Source organism: Polypterus senegalus, chromosome 3, assembly GCF_016835505.1.
Source record: "Polypterus senegalus isolate Bchr_013 chromosome 3, ASM1683550v1, whole genome shotgun sequence".
Taxonomy (NCBI): domain Eukaryota; kingdom Metazoa; phylum Chordata; class Cladistia; order Polypteriformes; family Polypteridae; genus Polypterus; species Polypterus senegalus.
The window spans coordinates 105263316-105285330 of NC_053156.1; the positions used below are offsets into that span (position 1 = coordinate 105263316).

Consider the following 22015-nt stretch of genomic DNA (forward strand, 5'->3'; position numbering starts at 1 on the left):
TCGACATGGATTCGCCTTTTTACTTTTCTGCCTCACGCCGCCCTGTCCGTGCAACGCAGCCGCAGAGAGCTTAAACAACAAGGTACGTCCAGTAAAAGCCTTCAAGAAAGCTCGCTCAGCCCTTCTCATTTTGTATGTGGATGTGCCGAGTTGTTTAAGCTCTCTGCAGCCACATTGCACAGACAGCGGGGAGTAAGGAAGAAAATGGTAAATAGTATAGTTTACATCTGCAGCTTGGAAACAAATAACGTGATCTAAAGTGACCAGGCAGTAACAGAATTTTCTTTTCTACTTTGCTGTGCTTACTATTGAAAATACTATAGATAGAAAACCTGATACAGCATGCATTCCTCCTCTCTTAATTTTATTTTCCATTTTACAATAAATTAATTGAAAGTATAATTTTAGACTTAAATGAATAAATAATAAAATGTGTCAAATTAAAATTTTAAACCATTCACAAATATGCTCAGATAGCCACAGATCCAGACAGTGATCATAACTTGACTTAAACCTTCATCTGTCCAAAGTGCACCAACTCAACAGAGTTTCACTTAAACTCTTTGTTTTTTGAAATCCATTCCATATTTACAGATCTCAGTATTAGTGTATAGCTCTAATGTATCCATTAACTAAACCCACCTAAAACCAGTAGCAGGGTCTCTGGGAGGTGAAAGCTGTACTGAAATTTTTGAATGCTAGGTAAGAATTACACATGAATAGAGTGCTAGTCCTTTTGTAGGGCACACTCATTCACAAAATTATGCGTACCAAACAATTTAGAGCTCTTAGTTAAAATAAAAAACATGTCTTTGGTAGGAAAACCAGAGTACCCAAAGACAGACAACACAGAAATGAGCAAACATGTTAACTCCTTCCAAATTCCATGTGACTGGAATAGGAGATCTTCCTGCACTTTCACTGTAATAGCTTTTTAGTGGTTCCCTGTGAGCCTTCTGACCACGAATAGTGGTCAAGTGAACTGTATAAAAATATTGTGATAGGCAGCAAGGTGAACAGGGATATTGCAGGCAGGAGATGTTATGAAAATGCAAGGCTAGGGTACATCAAAACACCAAAATGAGACATAATGATATGCTGTCAACATGCCGTTGCGAAATAGTAGTAATGCTAGTGCAGTTTTGCTGTAGCAATGCAGTTTGAGTTACTATCTGTAATTATACCTTACCAATTTTATTTTTCTTTATTAAAATTATTTGTGATTCATTTAAGAAGTAATGCTCCTAGCCATTCTGCCAAAGTCAAAGTAATCCGACATAAAAAGAAGCTGGAGGAAATATTCCATCAAATACTATCTATAAGTAAATTACACTATTTAGTTTTCAACAGACATAACTCTTGCCTGTAAATTATGTCTGCTAAGCCACAGTCTACTCTGAAGACATATTTTGATAGTGTACTCCCAAGACAAGATCCACACCAAAATTACTTTGAGTATTTTTGCAGCTTTCATTGCTGGTGTTTCCTTCTAGAAGACAGCAGACTGCTTCTCAAAGCATACTAAAATGTCTAAAATTATCCCAACTTAAAACACATTTTTAAACCTTCTTGATTAACAGTTCTCAGTTGTCTTGTAATGGTATACTGTTTGCTCTGCCACCTATGTGTCACTACTTTACAACCAACAGTGTGCTAAAAAATATAAGTGTTCATATAAACTGAACATGATTGGTATCATACTCTCGGTAACCTTTATCATACTTATATTTTCTGCTATAATTTGAATATTTCATTTGGTATGCATTAGTGTTAAAGTTAAAAAATGTCTAGTCGTTAGTGGTCCATTTATTGATATTTTCCTTATGCTATACAGGTTAATTAGTATAATTTTGTTGAAGATTTTATAGCAATAATTCACATTCTTAAAAGTTGCATAATCTACTATCCTAGCAGTGTGGAGACTTCTGTATAGATGGCAAATCTTAGATATGGTAGTATAATGTCATATAATGTCATGAGTGAAGGAGGTTGCAGATGGACTAGAGACCCAACTGGGGTGGTTGGTCATACCTTTCCTAACATAGAAGCCAAATTAACTGGATTAGCAGTGGGGAGGATTTCCTAACAGGGAAGTATGTTCTCCCAGGATTCTGCATGTCAGCGTTCCTCTGTCATTATACTGGTTTAAACACCCATAGGGCTGCAAGGGATATGTACAGTATTTTGAATAGACAGCCCAGTTGGGGACATCCACAGCCACTGTTGGGAGCTCCTGAAAGACAGCTGCTTTGCCCCCATGAGTATTCAACTGGAAGCGCTTTTGAAGCATGCTTCTAATGTACCAGAAGTACTCCCGGGTGTGACTTTAAGAGAAGCATCACCTGCTTAGGAAGGGAACTTGGATTTGGGAGTGGAGATAAGTAAAGTAGGAGGTTGAAGAGGTCTTAAGGTAATTAAAGCAAGTATATTATGTAGCATTTAAAAAAACAGATGTTTTTCTACCATAGACATTGTGTCAGTTATGTCCTGGGTGAGGGATACAAGAAGTCCTAACTCCATTACACAAATCATCAAAACAACAAGAAAATGCAGCTGTAAATGAGCTATTAAGAAAACATTAATTTCTCTGTTGTATTCTCTTTCTTTCTCACTTTTTTATTACAAAAGGCCTAATGGTTTTGAAGTGCTTGCCTTAGACGGAGTGAGTAGTGGAGTTCTTCAGTTTTGCACAGCATCTGAAACTACAGACTGGCTACGAGCAATATCAACAAACATCAATGACTTAACACTACAAAACGTATGTTATATTTTTTACTATGAACTATTAGAATCTGCACAACAACTATGTGTAATAATATTATTGTAAACTGAATATGTGCAGTATGTGAGACTATCAATATACATTTACAGTATTCACTTTAAATGTGCTACAGGATAGCATGTCTGAGATACTGTACAGTATATAATACGGCTTTGCTATTTGCTTCTTTGATGTTTATTTACATTGATGACTCCACCATTGCTATCCATTCACCCATTCTTTATTGAACCCACATAATTTAGTTTATGGTTGTATGGAATTGTGCTTAGCTTAGCATCATCACCAACTCTGGAACGGGTATCAGTTGCATTGCAATTATTTAACCCTTTTAAATATAATACAACTTTATATTTTGCATTAATGGTTGTTTATTATCTTTCTCACTTTTTACATAATGTTTAAAATCTTTTTTATATTTTTATAATTACTTATTGTGTAAGGCCAAATCCATCTGTAGTCAAGTTTATATTAAATTACTTTAATTACTATTCTTTACAAGTTTAGATACCTAGTGTGTTAAATGTTTACACAACATTTATCACATATAAATTCAAAACACATTATTTTTATGAGGATGAGTGCAAGGATCTGACATTGTGTCTTCCAGCACCTCTCTCATTCTGATGCTCTCTGGATCCTCCTGCTTAGCATTCCCTTCAGTTCCAGGCAGCTCTGGGATATAAAGTGGAAAGTCATTCTTCACTGTCAGCCTCTTCATAAACTTTTAGGGTAGAGTTTCTGTATTAACAGCAGCAGTAAACTGAAATGAACAAAGCATGTGTTGTACTTACTTTTTAAAACATTTTAAATGTTTACGTTTCACGCTTTCTACTATAGCAGGAAGAGAATGGCTCTTATTTCCAGTTCCACTTATTATGCTCTGATTTGTAAATTTTAGGTATTTTTACAAAACACATACTTTTTTGTTTATTTCATGGTTGTTTTTATTGTCAAATAATAGTAATAGTAGTTGTATTATCACATGGACAGAGTATAGGAAAATTCTTACTTGTATGTGCTGCATGCAACATGTCACCACTCTCTGATCGAGTGATAAATAAGAACGCTACTTCATTTTATTTAAAACCAAACACAATGAGGCTTACCTTTCACTCAGTACTTTAGGTAGGAATGTTTTTCATTTCTGTTTCTTACATAAAGCATCTATTTATTTTTGTATTTATAATACTGTAAATAATCTGAAGAGCAAATGGAGTCAAGTAAAAATGTACACCCCTTGAAATGTTTTTTCTTTTTAATGTATTTGAGATATCAAGATTTTGATCCTTATTTGAACAGTATCTATTGACAAATAAGATATAACACACCACATATTAAATTTTGAAGTCCATTCTGTAATTACAATAAACATAAATGCATATTTCACATGTACTGTTTAAAATTAACTACACTCCTTCATGTATCATGACTTTAAGTGCCTAAAATAAGAATCAGCCACACCAGGTTAGGTGCAAATGATTACAATGTCATTAGAGAGGATCTGGCCTGAACCTGTGCTATTTAATCCACAGACATTTAGTTTGGTTTGCTCTTTGTTGCTGAAGTGTGTGTTACCGCCATGCTGAGATCGAAAGAGCTCTCTAAGGCTCTCTAAGGTTATATACACTTATGAAACTGGGAACGGATTTAATACAATTGGAAATCAAACGTTTTATTGTCCAGAAGATCATCTATAAGTGTAGATGGTTTCAAGCAATTGCCAACTTGTCCACGATAGGCCACCCCAGCAAGTTCAACCAGAGAGCAGAGTGGAAGATGAAAGAAGTCTACAGAAACTTTAAATACTGTTTATATGAAGATCAAATCTTAATACAGTAAGTCCAAATGTGTTTAAAAAGAAAAAACATATCATGGGATGTACTTACTTTTTCACATGAATGCATTTGTGTTTATGTACGAGTACATTAAGTCCAAACATCCCTGCATCAAATACTATATAAGCTTTAAAATAAACAGAATGCAAATACATTTTCATATTAATTTTAATATATATGTATAGTTAAGTGCGGTGGGCTGGCGCCCTGCCCGGGGTTTGTTTCCTGCCTTGCGCCCTGCGTTGGCTGGGATTGGCTCCAGCAGACCCCCATGACCCTATAGTTTGAATATAGTGGATTGGATAATGGATGGATGTATAGTTAAATGTGGCATACTTGTGCTCTGGTTAGTGCTCCTTACTCTCAACTCCAAGTAAATGAGTTTGTATCATGGCTCAGTCCATGACTCTGTGAGTACTTATCATTTTGCCAAAACCCCAGAAACAGAAAAACAGTAAAATAAAAATGATAAATTAACCTCAAATGAGTGAATAAGGCTGTGTTTCACTGTGTCCTGTGATGGATCGGCTTGCTGTCTAGTGTTGGGTTCTGTCTTGTACCCAGTTCATCCAGAATAGGATGTGGTTACATTTGACTTTAGATTAAATAAAGAAAATGGATAGTTTGATGGACTTGATCAATGATGAATTACATATGTTAAAGAACTGGAATTCATGCCTGTTAAAGAAACTTTGCGCTTATTTTATAATCATAACATGAGTATGTAAAGTGTTGATGCTATTGTATAATCTTGGACATGAACATGATAGCAAAGTTTTTACATACTGTACTCTTTAATTCTTTTTGACACTCATGAAGTTAACATTTAAATTAAAAAAATAGTGAAATAATGTGAAATATAAAAATAATGAATAATTCTCCAATGGAACATCAGTCCATGCCCTTTCAAACAGGAGATGGATGGTCAAGGTTCATCAACCATGGTAGGGTGTGGGAAACACACAAGTCATGTACATACCTCATCAGACAGAGGTCCCATGAGCATGCTGGCCAGGAAAGGTGATGACAGGCTGGATAACATTCCTGATGTAGGTAGCACTTGTGAATGTTCTCTCCACAAACACAAAGCACAAATAAGCACTGTAACTAATAGCACCCCACACCCCGATACCCCCATACTTCACTAGGTCTCCACTGGACACATAGATGACCATCATTATTTCTCAAGCAGAGTCTGTTTACATCACTTGAGACAACAGACTGACATTCCAATCAGCCTGTTCAAGGTACCACTGAAAGTGTGCATGCAGAGAAATGAATGGCAGTCATGCCAGGAGAATGCATGACCACAGTCCTGCTTCAAAAAGACAATGGCATATGGTCTGAGTGAATACTAGTGTGACGGTGGAATTGAATGCAAAGTCTGTTAATTACACAAATGGTGCATAATGACATCTACTAGGCATCAAAAACACTTCACAGATTGCTGTTCCATATTTGGTAACATCAAAAACTTTTCCTTGAATACCACATATTGATGGTAATGTGTGACCTTTGCCTTTCTATGCCCCACTGCCATTCAGATTGGTATGAGAGATGTTTAGCAAGATGATATGAAGAAATCCACAGTGACTTTTTTACTAATTTACTTTTGGAAATTCTTTGATAAGAGATCAGTAGTGAAGCACGATTTTTAAATAAATAATCTGGTCCCTACGCAGGTGCGGGGTTTGTGCATACTGCACCATTGTGAAGTTGATTGGGGTGCTTGGCTGATTGTGCATTCATGTGCAAAAGCAACTGGGTTAGTCATGTGCCTTATTAGCACTTTGGAGTAGGCAGACCACACGTGCACCGAATTGGCCAGTTCAAAGGGAGCTTGCACGGCAGATCAAGAAGAAAGAGCAAAGTCAGGTCAGATCAACAAAGGGAAAGGAGCCCATGATGTTAAGGAGTGTGGGCAGGTGATTGGGAATATGCCCTGGGGGAGTGAGCATCAGGCCTGTGCTCGAGTATGGGGCTGGAGAAGGGGCTAAGCATGAAGAGAATTAGGAGTGGCCTCATTGTGCGGTGTCTCCCTTTAGATTTAGGACTAGCTGAGGGAGAAGTGAATGGGGTTTGGTAGTAAGAACCCAAACCTAGTATTGTTGGATGACTGCACCTGTGGGTAAACAATGTCCTGATGGGGTAAGCTGAGGAGCCACCAGATTTTAGAAAGAGGCCTGTGATTTTAACCTTGTTTTTATTGAAATGTTTATTTGGATATTAACCTCCACTTTTTGATACTTTAATTTTATGGATTATTTATTTATTCATTATTAATGGATGGAGCACTGCACTATTTGAACTTTGGATTTTGTTTTAATAAAAGCACTTGGCACTTTTACACCAATCCCTTGCTGACTGTAGGTGTCCTCATTTGCCTGGCTCATCTCATTTCGTGAATATCAATAGTTCTGGGATCAAGAGGCTCCCTGAAGCAATAAGGAAGTTTGTACCCAACCTGGACCATCGCAAGTCTTGCATAGTAATTACATCAAAGATAGAGTTCTAAAATTAATATGACAGCATACAGGAAGCTGATATAGCCAAGCTATTTATAGATTCATATGTTGGTTGTGTTTACATGAAAAAACTCATCCAGCAGAATTTTGATGAAATCTTTAATACCTTAGCAAGAAAGATCATTTAATTAGGTAATGAATTTGAAAAGTGATGGAAGTGTGCATTTCTGCATTGAGAAAGAGAGGAAAGTTGGTATTTCAGTAAATTTTGTTATTTTCAAAGCTCAGCATATTGTCAATGGTAACACAATGGTCAGGCCTTTCTCTGAAGGGTCTGTACATTCTTACAATACTCTCAATGGGGTTTTCTCTAGGTACTTGAGTTGTTTTATTTTGTATTTTTTTCCAAATTCCACGAATGTACATTTTTAGATTAACTGATGACTATAAACTGAGTCAGTGTGATTTGAATTGGGTCTTGCCTCAGGTCCAATGTGGTCAAGATAGGACCCAACACTACACAACCTTGAATTCAACAAAGCAGGTATGGAAAATGCATAGATGGATGAGAAGACACTACTCCAAGGCTGTTAACAGTGGAAAATGAGACGAGGTTTGCTGTGACCAATATCATATAAGGAAGAGTCAAACTGTGAGCTAAGCAGGTATCTCACAAGAAGTAGTTCACCTTTAACACTGCTGAGTTAGTAGAGAGCCATTCAATAATGTTGCTGAAGCAGGCGATAGGATTGCATGTATCCAATATATAATTTTTTACAGAAGTGAGTATCATCTACAAAACATTGGAACAATTTTTGTGCTGCTATTAAAAAAGAGTAATATTAGAACATTAGAAAACCAGAACATTAGAACATTGCAGACGAGAACAGGCCATTCAGCCCAACAAAGCTTGCCAGTCCTATCCACTTTATTCTTCTAAATAAACTTCAAGTCTAGGTTTGAAAGTCCCTCAAGTGTTACTGTCTATCATGCTACTTTGTAGCTTATTCCAAGTGATTTTGGTTCTCTTTGTAAAGTAAAACTTCTTAGTGTTTGTGCAACATTTACCCATGTTTCCAACAGTGTCCTCTTGTTCTTGATGAACTTATTTTAAAATAACAGTCTCCATCCGCTTTTATCATTTTAAACACTTCAATTACATCACCTCTTAATCTTTTTTAGCCTAAACTGAAAAGGCTCAGCTCTTTTAATTGTTCTTCATAATTCTTCCACTGTAGCTCTGGATTGAGCCTCGTTGATCTTCTCTGGACCTTTTCTAGGACTGCTATGTTTTTTTTGTAGCCTGTAGACCAAATCTGCACACAGTACTCCAGATGAAGCCTCACCAGTGCATTATAAAGCTTGAGCATAACCTCCTTGTACTCCACACATCGTGCTTTATAACCTAACATTTTGTTAGCCTTCTTAATGGCTTCTGAACACTTGCAACGAATCGTGTTGTGCTTTTGGATGAACACGAATATCAACTCTGTCTTTGATATCTCCATCTTTCGAAACTATTATAGCTTACAATTCTTCACATGTTGGTTTATTATGCGAATGTGATCTTTTGGATTCATATAGATTTCCAAGAAAACTTTTTTGTCCGTGTTTTTCAGATAAATTTTGTGTAAAATGCGATAGTTTTGGATGTATGGATTTGTATCACCTGAAATTGTGAATTTCTAATACATCCGATCATTTAACTCTTTTGATTCTATGTTGCATCGCTTCTCCGTGATCATAAATAGAAACTTGACCAAATTGTGATTTCTTTGAAATTAAACTTATAGTAGCTTTAATTGTTGCGGGACCACAGATTCTCATAGTCTATTGTCCTGAATTATATAAATATACGTTTTGAGCATTGAATGATGCAAACGCGAATAGATATTGCAGATTCGGATATTTTGCCTGTAGTGTTTGTGGATTTCACTTTCACCAAACAACAAATCTTTTAATTCTCACGGATACGCCTCTTCATTGGGAAGACACACTACTTTTCTCTGATGGCAACACAAATTAGACGATCTACAAGTCTCCAACTTCAAGTTGAAATCTAAACAATATATTTGATCTGTTTTCGCTGTTCCGTTATTTCACCGGAATAATTTCCGTTTGTTTGCGCTAATGTGATCTTTACTATAATTTTTTTGCGACTTTTGAATTGTTGTATTTCCATTATTTCTAACCTGCTCTGCATGTGTATCACGCCAACATTTTTGAATTCTTTATGACGTTCTACTATGTCAACTACTCTACTTTTATTTTAGGCCTCAGGTGTGGTTAAATCTCTTGGCTCAAAGTCTTGTCTCGTGGGATGTGAAAGTGTCTCTCTGGGAAAATCATGTCTCGTCTCTGTTCCCAAGATATTTTTATTATAATAGAGAGATGTGTTTTGGATTTATTTTATTTTAAGAGAATAAAACACATAGAATAATACACAATTCAGTTAAAGATGCAGGCTTGTAAGCAATACAGTGGTTACAGCCTTTTGTTCTAAAAAATAAGCATGCACAAAAACAAATTCATCAATCCAAAAAGAAATTTGCTGTAATTGTAACTTAGTTGCAGTATTTCCTAAACATGTCTGAGATACTCAGTATCTCTTCCTCAATTATATTTAATTAAAAACAAAGTCACACTGTATATATTAATTTGGTATTAATGAATGAGAATTTTCATATTGTAATAAATAACATACATTATAATAACTATAATAAGAGTTTTGCTCTTATTTTAAATAAAATGTTCACAAATAAACCTACTATATTCCAAATATGTTTAAATAATTTCATTTGTAAAGCAGGTTTCAATAAATCAATGAAGTAATTACTTCATACAGCATTATGTAATGTTTTAGATATTAGATAATAAATCACATAATGGCATATGAGCAGCATGGTGGCGCAGTGGGTAGCACTGCTGCCTCACAGTTAGGAGACCTGGGTTCGCTTCCCGGCTCCTTCCTGCGTGGAGTTTGCATGTTCTCCCTGTGTCTGCGTGGGTTTCCTCCGGGTACTCTGGTTTCCTCCCACAGTCCAAACACATGCAGGTTAGGTTCTAAATTGTCCCGTGTGTGTGCACCCTGTGGTGGGCTGCCACCCTGCCTGGGGTTTGTTTCTTGCCTTGCGCCCTGTGTTGGCTGGGATTGGCTCCAGCATACCCCTATGACCCTGTAGTTAGGATATAGCGGGTTGGATAATGGATGGATGGATGGATAATGGCATATTGCAATTGTTATAAGATAGAAATGATGGACAGGCTGAAAAAATTTCAGATGCCTGTTTTTGAGTAATAGTGTTCTGATACATAGCTTGAACCTAGCAGGATGTCAATATCATTGAATCCCACTTAACATTAAGATTCTAAAAGCTGTTAGATAACATAAGCCTCCATCAGCAACCTGAAGGATTCCTAAACAACCTATTCAACATGCAGATTAATGGTCAATATAAGTGGGGTAGCTTGAGTTCATAAATGGGCTCATGATTGAGTTTATTTCATGCTTGGTTAGTATTAACAAAGGACAATCAGGAGGCTGAGGAACATCATTTTGTCTTCCCGAACCACTTTATTTTCTACAGAAAAACAGTGCAGAGGATAATGACTACCTTTGTTGGAGGCTGGTATGGCAACTGCTGTCCCCACTTCCATCCATAAAAGATATTTATGACAAGAGACACCAAAGCAAAATCCTATAGCCCCAGTTCTACACTGCTTTGACACTTTGGAGCAATGAAACTTAATGGGCATGCCTTTAATTAGTTTGAGTATAAACAAAACACCACTTATAAAATCTAACAATCTCATTTTTGTGCACAGTTTAAAAAAGCTTTTAAATAAAAGAGAGAAAAAAAAATTTGGTTTGTAATAGCCGTGTGGTGTAGGAAACTGCCGGGAAACCACAAATGTATAAGGTAGCTATACAACACAATGTCTTAATTCTAATTATAAAGGCCTAAATGAAGGGAGTAAAAATTAAATGAAATGAAAGTATTTAAGCCATTGTTTAACATAAATATCAGAATAAATTAACAAAAAGAAACAATAAAAAAATAATGGAGGGAAACACATCAATACATGTAAGGTAAAAGGGCCTTATACAATATATAAAGTTTCAATGTTCCTGTCTTGAAACCTATAAAATTGGATTTACTTTAATTCATTTAGGAAACAAAAAATTAATTGGAGGAACAATCAATAAAAAGAGATATTAAAAAAGGAATTTATTTAAATGAAGTTTATATAATCAAAGAAATATTCCCTCATGCTATATTTGGAGTTCCAAGTTATACCTTAAAAGATGTTGGAATGAAACAAAAGGAAAAGTAACAGTAACCAAGGTTGACAGAGGATGATGGTTTGTGCTGTATTTTGTGTTTGAATATCTAAAATTGTAGGTCTTAAAACTTTTGGTGGGAAAAATTTGACAAGAATAGGAATGACCAGATTAAGATGAAAAATATAACAATAAACAAAGAACAAGTCAAGCCTACTTGATAGACACATCAAAATATCTATTTCACTGCTGCAAAAACCCTGAAATGAACTTACAGATGAGAACATAAAAAATATAAGACAACAATAATTTCCTTTTTACTCAGCTAGTATACCAGACATTGATATTTTCAAAGTGTGGACTTACTAACCACAACCCAAAAATCTTCCTTTGGTCCAAAACACTATTTCTTAAAAAAAAACATTGCCTTCTGTACTGCAGAACTACTTATCTGAATCTGACATTTTGACTTAAGTTTATTTTATTGTTTGTGTTTTGTTCTTTTAAATAAAGTAAAATAAAAAAATAATTTTATAAAATTAATAAACTCTAAAATGAATATATTTAAAGTGTAATGTTGAAACACTGTACATGTAATGTAATACTGGTATTACATAGATAGATAGATAGAATTTTAATTTCTCCCCAGGGGGAAATTTGACTTTTTACAGAGCTCTTCCAATAAGTAAATACTTAAATTGATAAAAAAAAAAATATATATATATATATATATATATATATATATATATAAATATATGTACATATATATAAACTACTCAAAAAATTAAAGGAACACTTTGAAAATACATCAGATCTCAATGGGAAAAAAATCCTGCTGGATATCTATACTGATATGGACTGGGTAATATGTTAGGAACAAAAGGATGCCACATCGTTTAATGGAAATGAAAATTATCACCCCACAGAGGGCCGAATTTAAAGACACCCCGAAAATCAAAGTGAAAAAATGATGCGGTAGGCTAGTCCATTTTGCCGAAATTTCATTGCAGTATCTCAAAATCGTAGTCAGTAGTTTGTATGGCCCCCACGTGCTTTCATGAGATGAGACGACGGATAATGTCTGGGGGATTTCCTCTCAGATCTGGAACTGGACATCACTGAGCTCCTAGACAGTCTGAGGTGCAACCTGGTGGTGTCAAATGGACCGAAAAATGATGTCCCAAAGGTGTTTTATTGGATTTAGGGCAGGCGAACGTGGGGGCCAGTCTATGGTATCAATTCTTTCATCCTCCAGGAACTACCTACGTACTCTCACCACATGAGGCTGGCACTGTTGTACACCAGGAAGAACCCAGTGCCCACTACACCAGCATAGGGTCTGACAATGGGTCCAAGGATTTCATCCCAATACTTAATGGCAGTCAAGGTGCCTTTGTCTAGTCTGTAAAGGTCTGTACGTCCCTCCATGGATATGCCACCCCAGACCATCACTGACTCACCACCAAACCGGTCATGCTGAACGATGTTACAGGCCGCATAACGTTCTCCATAGCTTCTCCAAACCCTTTCACATCTGGCACATGTGCTCAGGGTGAACCTGCTCTCATCTGTGAAAAACACAGGGCGCCAGTGGTGGACTTGCCAATTCTGGTATTCTATGGCAAATGCCAATCTAGCTCCACGGTGCTGGATAGTGAGTACAGGGCCCACTAGAGGACGTTGGGCCCTCAGGCCACCATCATCAAATCTGTTTCTAATTGTTTGGTCAGAGACATTCACACCAGTGGCCTGCTGGAGGTCATTTTGTAAGGCTCTGGCAGTGCTCATCCTGTTCCTCCTTTCCCAAAGAAGTAGATACTGGTCCTGCTGATGGGTTAAGGACCTTCTACGGCCCTGTCCAGCTCTTCTAGAGTATCAGTCTGTCTCCTGGAATTTCCTCCATGCCCTTGAGACTGTGCTGGGAGACACAGTAAACCTTCTGGTAATGTTAAACCATTCCTGTTTGGGGGTCATCTCATTGTTGCCCCTCTAGTGCACCTGTTGTTAATTTCATTAACACCAAAGCAGTTGAAACTGATTAACAACCCCATCTGCTACTTAACTGACCAGATCAATATGCCAGAACTTTCATTGACTTGATCCTATACTCTGATTAAAAAGTGTTCCTTTAATTTTTTTGGAGCAGAGACTGAACACACTCCAGAATGACTAAAATGAAAGTCAGACTTGGCTGTCACAGTTCCAGTGAGGCATTATGCAGGTGCAGTCTGATAAGGAAGAACAGCCAGCTGTACCCTTTCTTAAATTGATGTGGACCACCAAGTACTTGTTGGAGTGCACAATCTCTACATCCACTCTCTGAATACTGACCAGACATAGAGGCTCCTTGGTGCAGTGAAAGTCAATAACCAGTTTATTAATTTTGTTGATGTTAAATGTGGACAATTCTCTTTTCACCAGGAAACAAAGTGCTTAACCTGACTCCTAAGGTCTGTCCCATGCCCTGTATCAATAAGTGCAGAATCATCTGAAAAATTCTGCAAATGACATGACCTGGTGCTGTATTTATAATCAGAGGTGTACAGAGTAAAGAAAAAAGGAGACAGGACTGTTCTTTGTGTTCCAGTGTTGCTCACATAGTCCTTTAGTCTCACAAACTGCATTATCCAGGATGCCATAGGCTCATCCACCTGCATATCTCTGAGCTTACCACTTAACTGGGATGGTTGGATGGTATTAAATGCACTGGAAAAATCAAACAACCATAATCCTCACAATGCTGGCAGATTTGCCCAGGTGAAAATAAGTGTTGTGGAGCCAATAGATAATTGCATTCTCCATTCTAATTTTTGTCCACTAGGCAAACTGGAGTGGGTACAGGTGGTCTACCACAAAATGACTCATATAGTGCAGGAACACTCATTCAAAAGTCTCATGATGTAAGACGTAAGTGCCACTGGTCTGTAGTCATTAGGTGAAGATTTGCCTACTTTCTTTGGAACAGGAACAATGTAGGACATTTTCAACAGCAGTGGCACTTTCTGAACCCTTACAGACAGATTGAACAGGACACAGAGGACACCACAAAGTTTGTCAGCACAGGCGTCAAGACCTCAAGGACTGAATCCATGTGGTCCTACAGCTTTTCCTATGTGTAGCTTCCTCTGTTGTCTCCTTACTTAGTCTTTTGTTATGGACAACCCATACTGATTGTCAGAGGTGGACTCATCATTTGCTTATTATGTTGATGTGGTGGGGATGGTGTGGGATGACTTGTCATTAGAAGAAGGTGGCAGTTGGAGGGAAAATCTATCATGTGCTTGAAAAATGTATGCAATCATTCTAATTTAAAATACATCCTGTTTGCAGTTTCACTTCATTTTACATGGGAGTGTGTAATAATCATGTTTTCATTAATATTTAACAGAGTTAACAGCCAACAATGTTTGAATTGACTAATACATGCAGTTTGAATACACATGCATCTCCTTTAACATTTTATTTTTATTAAACATGTTTGGTTCTTTTTTCTGCTTCTTTCACTGTGAAATTATAAATAGGTTTATATCTCATACTGAAATATTAAGCAAATTCATAATCATTTAATATGTTTCACAAAACACATTCCCATGGAAGGAATATAGTAAATTCATTTGATTTTTCATTTACCAGAGAATCCAAAACTTTACACAGTTAACAATCATTGATATTGGGATTCAATTAAAAGTGGTGGAATAACAGAATGTAAAGAAAAATATATGGCTCCAATTCTCAAAATAAATTTGAAAAATGCTAAACTGGCACCACTAGACAGTCCAGAATTACTTGGAAGTGAAAGTTAATCAGTTATTACTGAATCTTCTTATCCAGTGGAAGCCAGAATATGAATTATTCCCTGATTCTAACAATGCATTAAAAAATCCATTACCTTTGGTGTTTTTTTTTTAAATGAAATACTCAAAATAAAAATAAAAGTATTATAGACTAGTACTATACTGACAGAGCTATCATCTTGAATTTTGATTCTTTTGTAGTAAAACAAGTTGTTGTGGTAAGCTACAAGAAAATAAATGAAACATGAATTTATTTAGAAATTTAAAAGGAACATCAATCATGACAAAGCAATAAAGACCACCACAATGAAGCTATCTTGTGAGAGAGAGAGGTTGGGAGCATGTACTGATGCAGCGGGTTGTTGCACCCACCACATGACAAAACACCTCAGGATTTCAAATTAGGACCCAAGCGCAGCCATGCAATGGATGACCCACATCACCACACTAGTGTGAATGGAATGGAACAGAGGTTTTCTTTACAGCGGCTTGAGTGCCAATCTTGTCATCAACTCCGGAGTTTTCCCTGCAAGTTGGAGGATCTGCTTGCAGGGCTGGATGTAAGATAACGTCTAACCCAAGATGGAGCAGTTGCAGGTTAAGGGCCTTGCTCCAGGTCCCAATGGAGTGGAATCACTTCTGGCATTTATGTGATTCGAACTGGCAAACTTCCAATTGTTGGCATAGAACCCTAGCCTTAGAGCTTTAATAAGACTCTAGGAACCTTCAGATCTCAACTTGATGTTGTTTTAGACAATCTAAGTGAATAGGATGGAAGTTTTTGATGGACTGAAATCCTGTTCTCGTTAAAAATGTTCTTTTGTTTTAATGCCACTGTTTGTAGAAGCATTCAGTTGTTCATGGAATTACAAAGGTGTTGGAAAATATTCCTATGAAAAGTGAGGGATCACTGTACAGTATATATTTCTTTACTTTGTCTCATGTCATTCCTTCTGACTCAGTCATAAAAGTACATTTTTACTAGTCTTTGTAAGATTAATTCTCCTTATATTCTAATTGGCAGTTTGTGTCGTGCAAAACTGGCACACAAGAGTGAGACAGCTGCCAGTCTGTGATCTGATGAGCAATCAAGATTACAGCAGGAAAGTTAATATCATATCCACAAGATAGTGCAACTTTCTAACAATTGTGCAGAATCAGTCCTTAATAAGTTTCTAACTACAGTATGTCCTCATGTTTAAGAATGAATTTTGAAGTAACAGCTGGGTATCAACTGTACTAATTCGCTTCATAATTTGAAAGGGCTGCCCACCTCCATTCATACTGCTGACTCCCTTAATGTACAGTATTTAAGAAGCGATTGAAGACCCATCTGTTTTGTGAATATATCTTTTGAATTGAAAAGAAGTAAAAAACAAAAAAACGTTGTGCTATGAAACTTTATATTCTTGGTTATGTGTTTAAGTGTAATTGCTTTATTGATTGTAAATGTATGAGTTATTGCTTCTTTTTTTCACTTTTGGCTATCAACATTTGTTAATTGTCCTATTACACTTGCTGAACAAACAGGCCCTAGCCTAATGTTACTTGATAGTTTACCTCGTTTGTAAGTTCCATCCATTTTCTAACCCGCTGAATCCGAATACAGGGTCACGGGGGTCTGCTGGAGCCAATCCCAGCCAACACAGGGCACAAGGCAGGAACCAATCCTGGGCAGGGTGCCAACCCACCGCAGCGTTTGTAAGTTGCTTTGGATAAAAGTGTCTGCTAAGCAAATAAATGTAATTGTATCCTGGGTGTAATAAGTGATTCTGCCCTTTTAATTGTATTACCCAGAGTGCTATGTAGTTGATGCAAACAGGAAGGAATGAAGGATGCACGTACTTTAGTGTTGTGCTTATTTGAGCAGCAAGTAAGTATGTCAGGGAAATAAAAATAAGCTACTTTTTGGTGTTAGAAAAGTGAGTACCTGTCATTGAATTTGTGGAAGCCAAGCATTTGTGAATTTATGCTTAAAGTAACTGATTCAGCATAACTGATAGATGCTTCCTTAGCTGTTAGGGACACTTAAAAGACTATTACACCATTATAATCCATTCAAAACTAGTTCAGTTTCCCAAACATTTCCAATGTTTTACTGAACTCATGGCTAAGCAAAATTAGCAGGGTTTGCTCATCATTAAAGGAGAACACAATAATACACAGTATACCAGGTGAGGCCTCTCTAGTGCATTATACAGGTATAACTTAAGTTTGAAATCAGTTGGCTTAATGTATATAGCATGGTGTTTGGAGTACAACCTAACATCCTATTAACCTTCTTGATTGCTTCTGTACACTGTTTTGATGTAGTGATAAGTCTACTGTGACTCCTAGATCCTTCCCATAAATGTGTTTTCAACTTTCAAACATCCTATTGTGTATTTAAATCTAACATTTTTAGATGTAATACATTTCATTTAATTTATTTACATTAAATTTCATCTGCTTGTATGTTGTCTAAGTCCCTCTGTAGCTGTTTAGCTGATACTACATTTGGTATCATCTGCATGCTAACCAGATTGTTGTCTATATTCTTGTCTAGATTTCCTAAGTATATTTTAAATGGCAGCAGTCCCAAAGCAAATCCTTGAGAGACGCCACTTCTAGCAACACCTAATTCTGAAAACATTCCCCTTATTATAACCATTTGCATTCTGTAACACAACTAACTTAGTAAGAGGCTCACTGAAAGTAGAAACACCACAGCCTCACTTCTTCTGTCATGAAGCTACGTTAAACGCCATACAATGCTATTATAATTTCACCTTGTTCATAAATTATCTAATATTAACTTATAATTCTGCCTTCTCAATCTTAAAAATGCAACCCATTTTTATCTGTTAAAGCACAGAACTTCATTTTACACTTGAATCCTCCACACACTTCTCTCCTTACAGTATATTGAATATAGCTATTACTACTACAATAGTAATGTAATGTATGTAAACAGATATGTAGTACTGTAAATGAAAGAACTGCATTGGAATGTAGAAATAATGTATCTGGTGGTGCAAATATGTAAACACTACCAGCTGAGAAACAAACTAATACATATTGAAATGTATGATGCCTTGTTAATGTTGAGATATAGGTTGTTGTTATCCCATCATTTAGTAATCCCACTGTTCTAAATAGCTAGTCCCAGTACTGTTGCATCATTTGAGGACTTGATGACAATCTCCTCAACTGCATCACATTCCTTCTCATAATCAGTTAATGCTGATGCATATTCATCTCTGTTAGTTTGGGTTCCTTCAATGCCTGCTAACTTCAATATATTCCAGTCATTCTGCATCACTTTCATGTGTATCACTGATGATTTGACTTGTCCATGATGTTGTCCATGTACATGGTGCAGATAAAAACAAACATAATCCAAGTGATTAATGAAGAGGTATGCAACTTTATAATTGCCCTAACTAATTCTGTAAAAATGACCCACTTTTTGGCACACTACCTGTACATTCTAATTAAATTTTCAAAGATTTATTAGAATTATTCAATCTGCTAGTAAGTCCACAGTTTTGCATTTTCATACTTAAGAAACTTCTTCAATTAGAGCACTATAATCTTTAAGTTTTTTCTTTCTCATTTGTTTTTAATTAGTACATTTTTAACACCTTTTTCATGAGTAACACTTACATGATGTTTATAAGGTGCTAAGTTAGCTGGTTAGCCATTGGCTGTTTTCTTATTTACACCTCATTTGTGACTGGCAGCTGGTTGAGGAAAAAAATAATAGCTAACATTCAAATGTCAGAGAAATACAACTAGAGACTTTTGGTGATGTTTAAGATTGTTGACTGAAAGCTAAGGCGGCTTGCCTCATCAATCTAAAACTTTAATTAAAAGCAGATATTGATCTTTAAAGAACAAACTTGTCAAAAAAACTGATCAACCAGGATTGCACTCCAAGATCTTGGCTGCCTTCCCTAGTAACAGACTTACACTGAGCTGTCATGTACCATTAAGAAACTAAACCCAGCAAGTATTTTTAAAATTGGTGAAATAAAGTGTAGTAACACAACAGTGCTCTTAAGAAAGTCATGGATCATGTAATGAGTTTGCATGGTAAGTGAAAAGCCATATGCCTCAAGTGATGGATGAGCAAGACAAGAGAAATTAATAATATATATGACATAGAACTAATAATAATAATAATAATAATTTTTCACAAATATATAGCACTTTTCTCTCTACTCAAAGTGCACATAGAGAGTGAGGAGCCACTTCAACCACCACCAATGTGTCACACCCACCTGGATGATGCAACGGTAGTCATTTTGTGCCAGTACACTCACTCGCCACATATTGGTTAACAGATGATGAAGGGGAAACAGAAATAGCCAGTTAGAGACAGGGGATGATTAGGGGGCCAGAATGACAAGGCCATGGAGGGCAATTTAGCTAGTACATTGGCATACACCCTGCTCTTTTCAAAGGATGCCTAGGAATCTTTAATGACCATAGAGAGTCAGGACCTCGGTTTTATGTCTCATCTGAATGACAGCGCCATTTTTACAGCACAGAGTCCCCATCACTCCACTGGGGCATTGGGATCCACACACAGACCACAGGGTAGGCACGTCATGTTGGTTTCTCCAACACCATTTCCAGCAGCATCTCAAATTTTCCTAGATGGTCTCCCATCCAAGTACTAGAACATGCTTAGTCTTCCTCTTCGGGCTGCTCTCATTATGGGTCACCACAACTGATCATTTGTTTCCATATCTTCTTGTCCACTTGCATTTCTTCTCTCACCACATCCATAAACCTTCTCTAGGCCTTCCTCATTTCCTCTTGCCTGGCAGCTCCATCTCTAGCATCCTTCTCCCAATATATCCAGCAACTCTTCTCTCCACATGTCCAAACTAACGCAATCTAGCCTCTGGCTTTGTCTCCAAAACGTTCAAGCTAAGCTGACCCTCTAATGTACTCATCCCTTATCCTGTCTATCCTCATCACACCCAATGCAGATCTTAACATCTTTAGTTCTGCCATCTCCAGCTGTGACTCCTGTCTTTTTCTCAGTGCTACCGCCTCCAACCCACATTACGTAGATGGTCTTCATTCATTAACTTCTCAAAGTACTCTTTCCATCTATTCAACACACTCTCCTCAATTGTGAGTACGTTTCCATCATTATCCTTTATCACTCTAACCTGCTGCTCATCTTTCCCAGCTTGGCCCCTCAGCTTAGCCAATCAGTACAGGTCCTTTTCTCCCTCCTTGGTGTCCAAACTCTCATACAACTTATCATATGCCTTATCTTAAGCTTTCACCACCTTTCTCTTCACCTTATGCCTTATATTTGTGTACTACACCCTGAGGCTCTTGTGCTAATCGCTGGAGACTTTAACCATGTAATGCTGGACAAAACATTACCTGCCTTCTCCCAGTATGTGGACTGTAACACCTGGGGAAATAGGACTATCGACCTACTGTATGCAAACGTTAAAGACGCATACAGCGCCACCCTGCAGCCTGCGCTTGGGAAAGCAGATCATAACCTGGTTCTGCTTCAGCCTCACTACAAACCAAGAGTGAAGGCACTACCTTCAACTACACACTCATTCAGGAAGTGGTCCCCTGAGGCAGAGCAGGCTCTGAGAGACTGCTTTGGAACTACAGACTACAGTAAGAACAGTACGCTGCTATGCTAACAACAAGCCATGGATTACAAGTAACATCAAGGGCCTTTTGAACCAGAAGAAAAAGGGCTTTTAAAGGCGGTGATCAGCATGAGCTCAAGCGCGTGCAGAATGAACTCCAAGTCCAGCTCAGGGCGGCGAAGGAGCAGTACAGGAGAAAGCTGGAGCAGAAATTGCAGAATAGCAACATGAAGGAAGTGTGGGATGGTATAAAGATCATCACTGGCTGCAGCTCGAAGTGGGATGCCACCATCGAGAGCGACGTGGATAGAGCAAACCAAACGAACAACTTCTTTAACAGGTTTGACCACCCTAACCCACTCTCACCTCAGAGTACTGCATCCTCCAACCATCCTTCTGCTTATACCAGCATAAGAGAGACATCCCCACCCACAATTACACCAGCCCAGGTGAGCAGAGAGCTGAGGAGACTTCGTACCAGCAAAGCAACGGGTCCAGATGGTGTATCGCCACTACTACTGAAGGCCTGTGCGTTGGAACTGGGGAGTCCTCTACAGCGCATCTTCAACCTGAGCCTGGAACAGGGAAGAGTCCCGAGGCTTTGGAAAACATCTTGTATCACCCCAGTCCCAAAGGTATCATGTCCTAGTGAGCTGAATGACTTCCAGCCTGTTGCTCTGACGTCACATGTGATGAAGACCAGGGAGCGGCTGCTGCTTCAACACCTGAGGCCACAGGTCTGGCACGCCCTTGACCCTCTGCAGTTCGCATACCAGGAGAAGGTGGGAGCGGAGGATGCCATCATCTATATGCTACACTGATCCCTCTCCCACCTAGACAGAGGCAGTGGTGCTGTAAGAATTATGTTTTTGGACTACTCTAGTGCCTTCAACACCATCCAACCTCTGCTCCTTAGGGACAAGCTAACAGAGATGGGAGTAGATTCACACCTGGTGGCATGGATCGTGGACTATCTCACAGACAGACCTCAGTATGTGCGTCTTGGGAACTACAGGTCAGACATTTTGGTCAGCAACACAGGAGCGCCGCAGGGGACTGTACATTCTCCAGTCCTGTTCAGCCTTTATACATCAGACTTCCAATATGATTCGGAGTCCTGCCACGTGCAAACATTCACTGATGACGCTGCTATTGTGGGCTGCATCAGGAGTGGGCAGGAGGAGGAGTACAGGAAGCTAATCAAAGACTTTATTAAATGGTGTGACTCAAACCACTTACACC

The 22015-nt window shown here is 37.7% G+C and overlaps 1 protein-coding gene across 3 annotated transcripts in view; it reads left to right on the forward strand.

The window, feature by feature from the left end:
* sntg2 (syntrophin, gamma 2) overlaps positions 1-22015 on the forward strand; it is a 732424-nt gene that overhangs the window by 545206 nt on the left and 165203 nt on the right. For all 3 annotated transcript variants that reach the window (XM_039747723.1, XM_039747724.1, XM_039747725.1), the window contains one exon: positions 2629-2758. In XM_039747723.1, coding sequence (XP_039603657.1) covers positions 2629-2758 — 130 coding nt within the window. The remainder of the gene's footprint in view (positions 1-2628; positions 2759-22015) is intronic.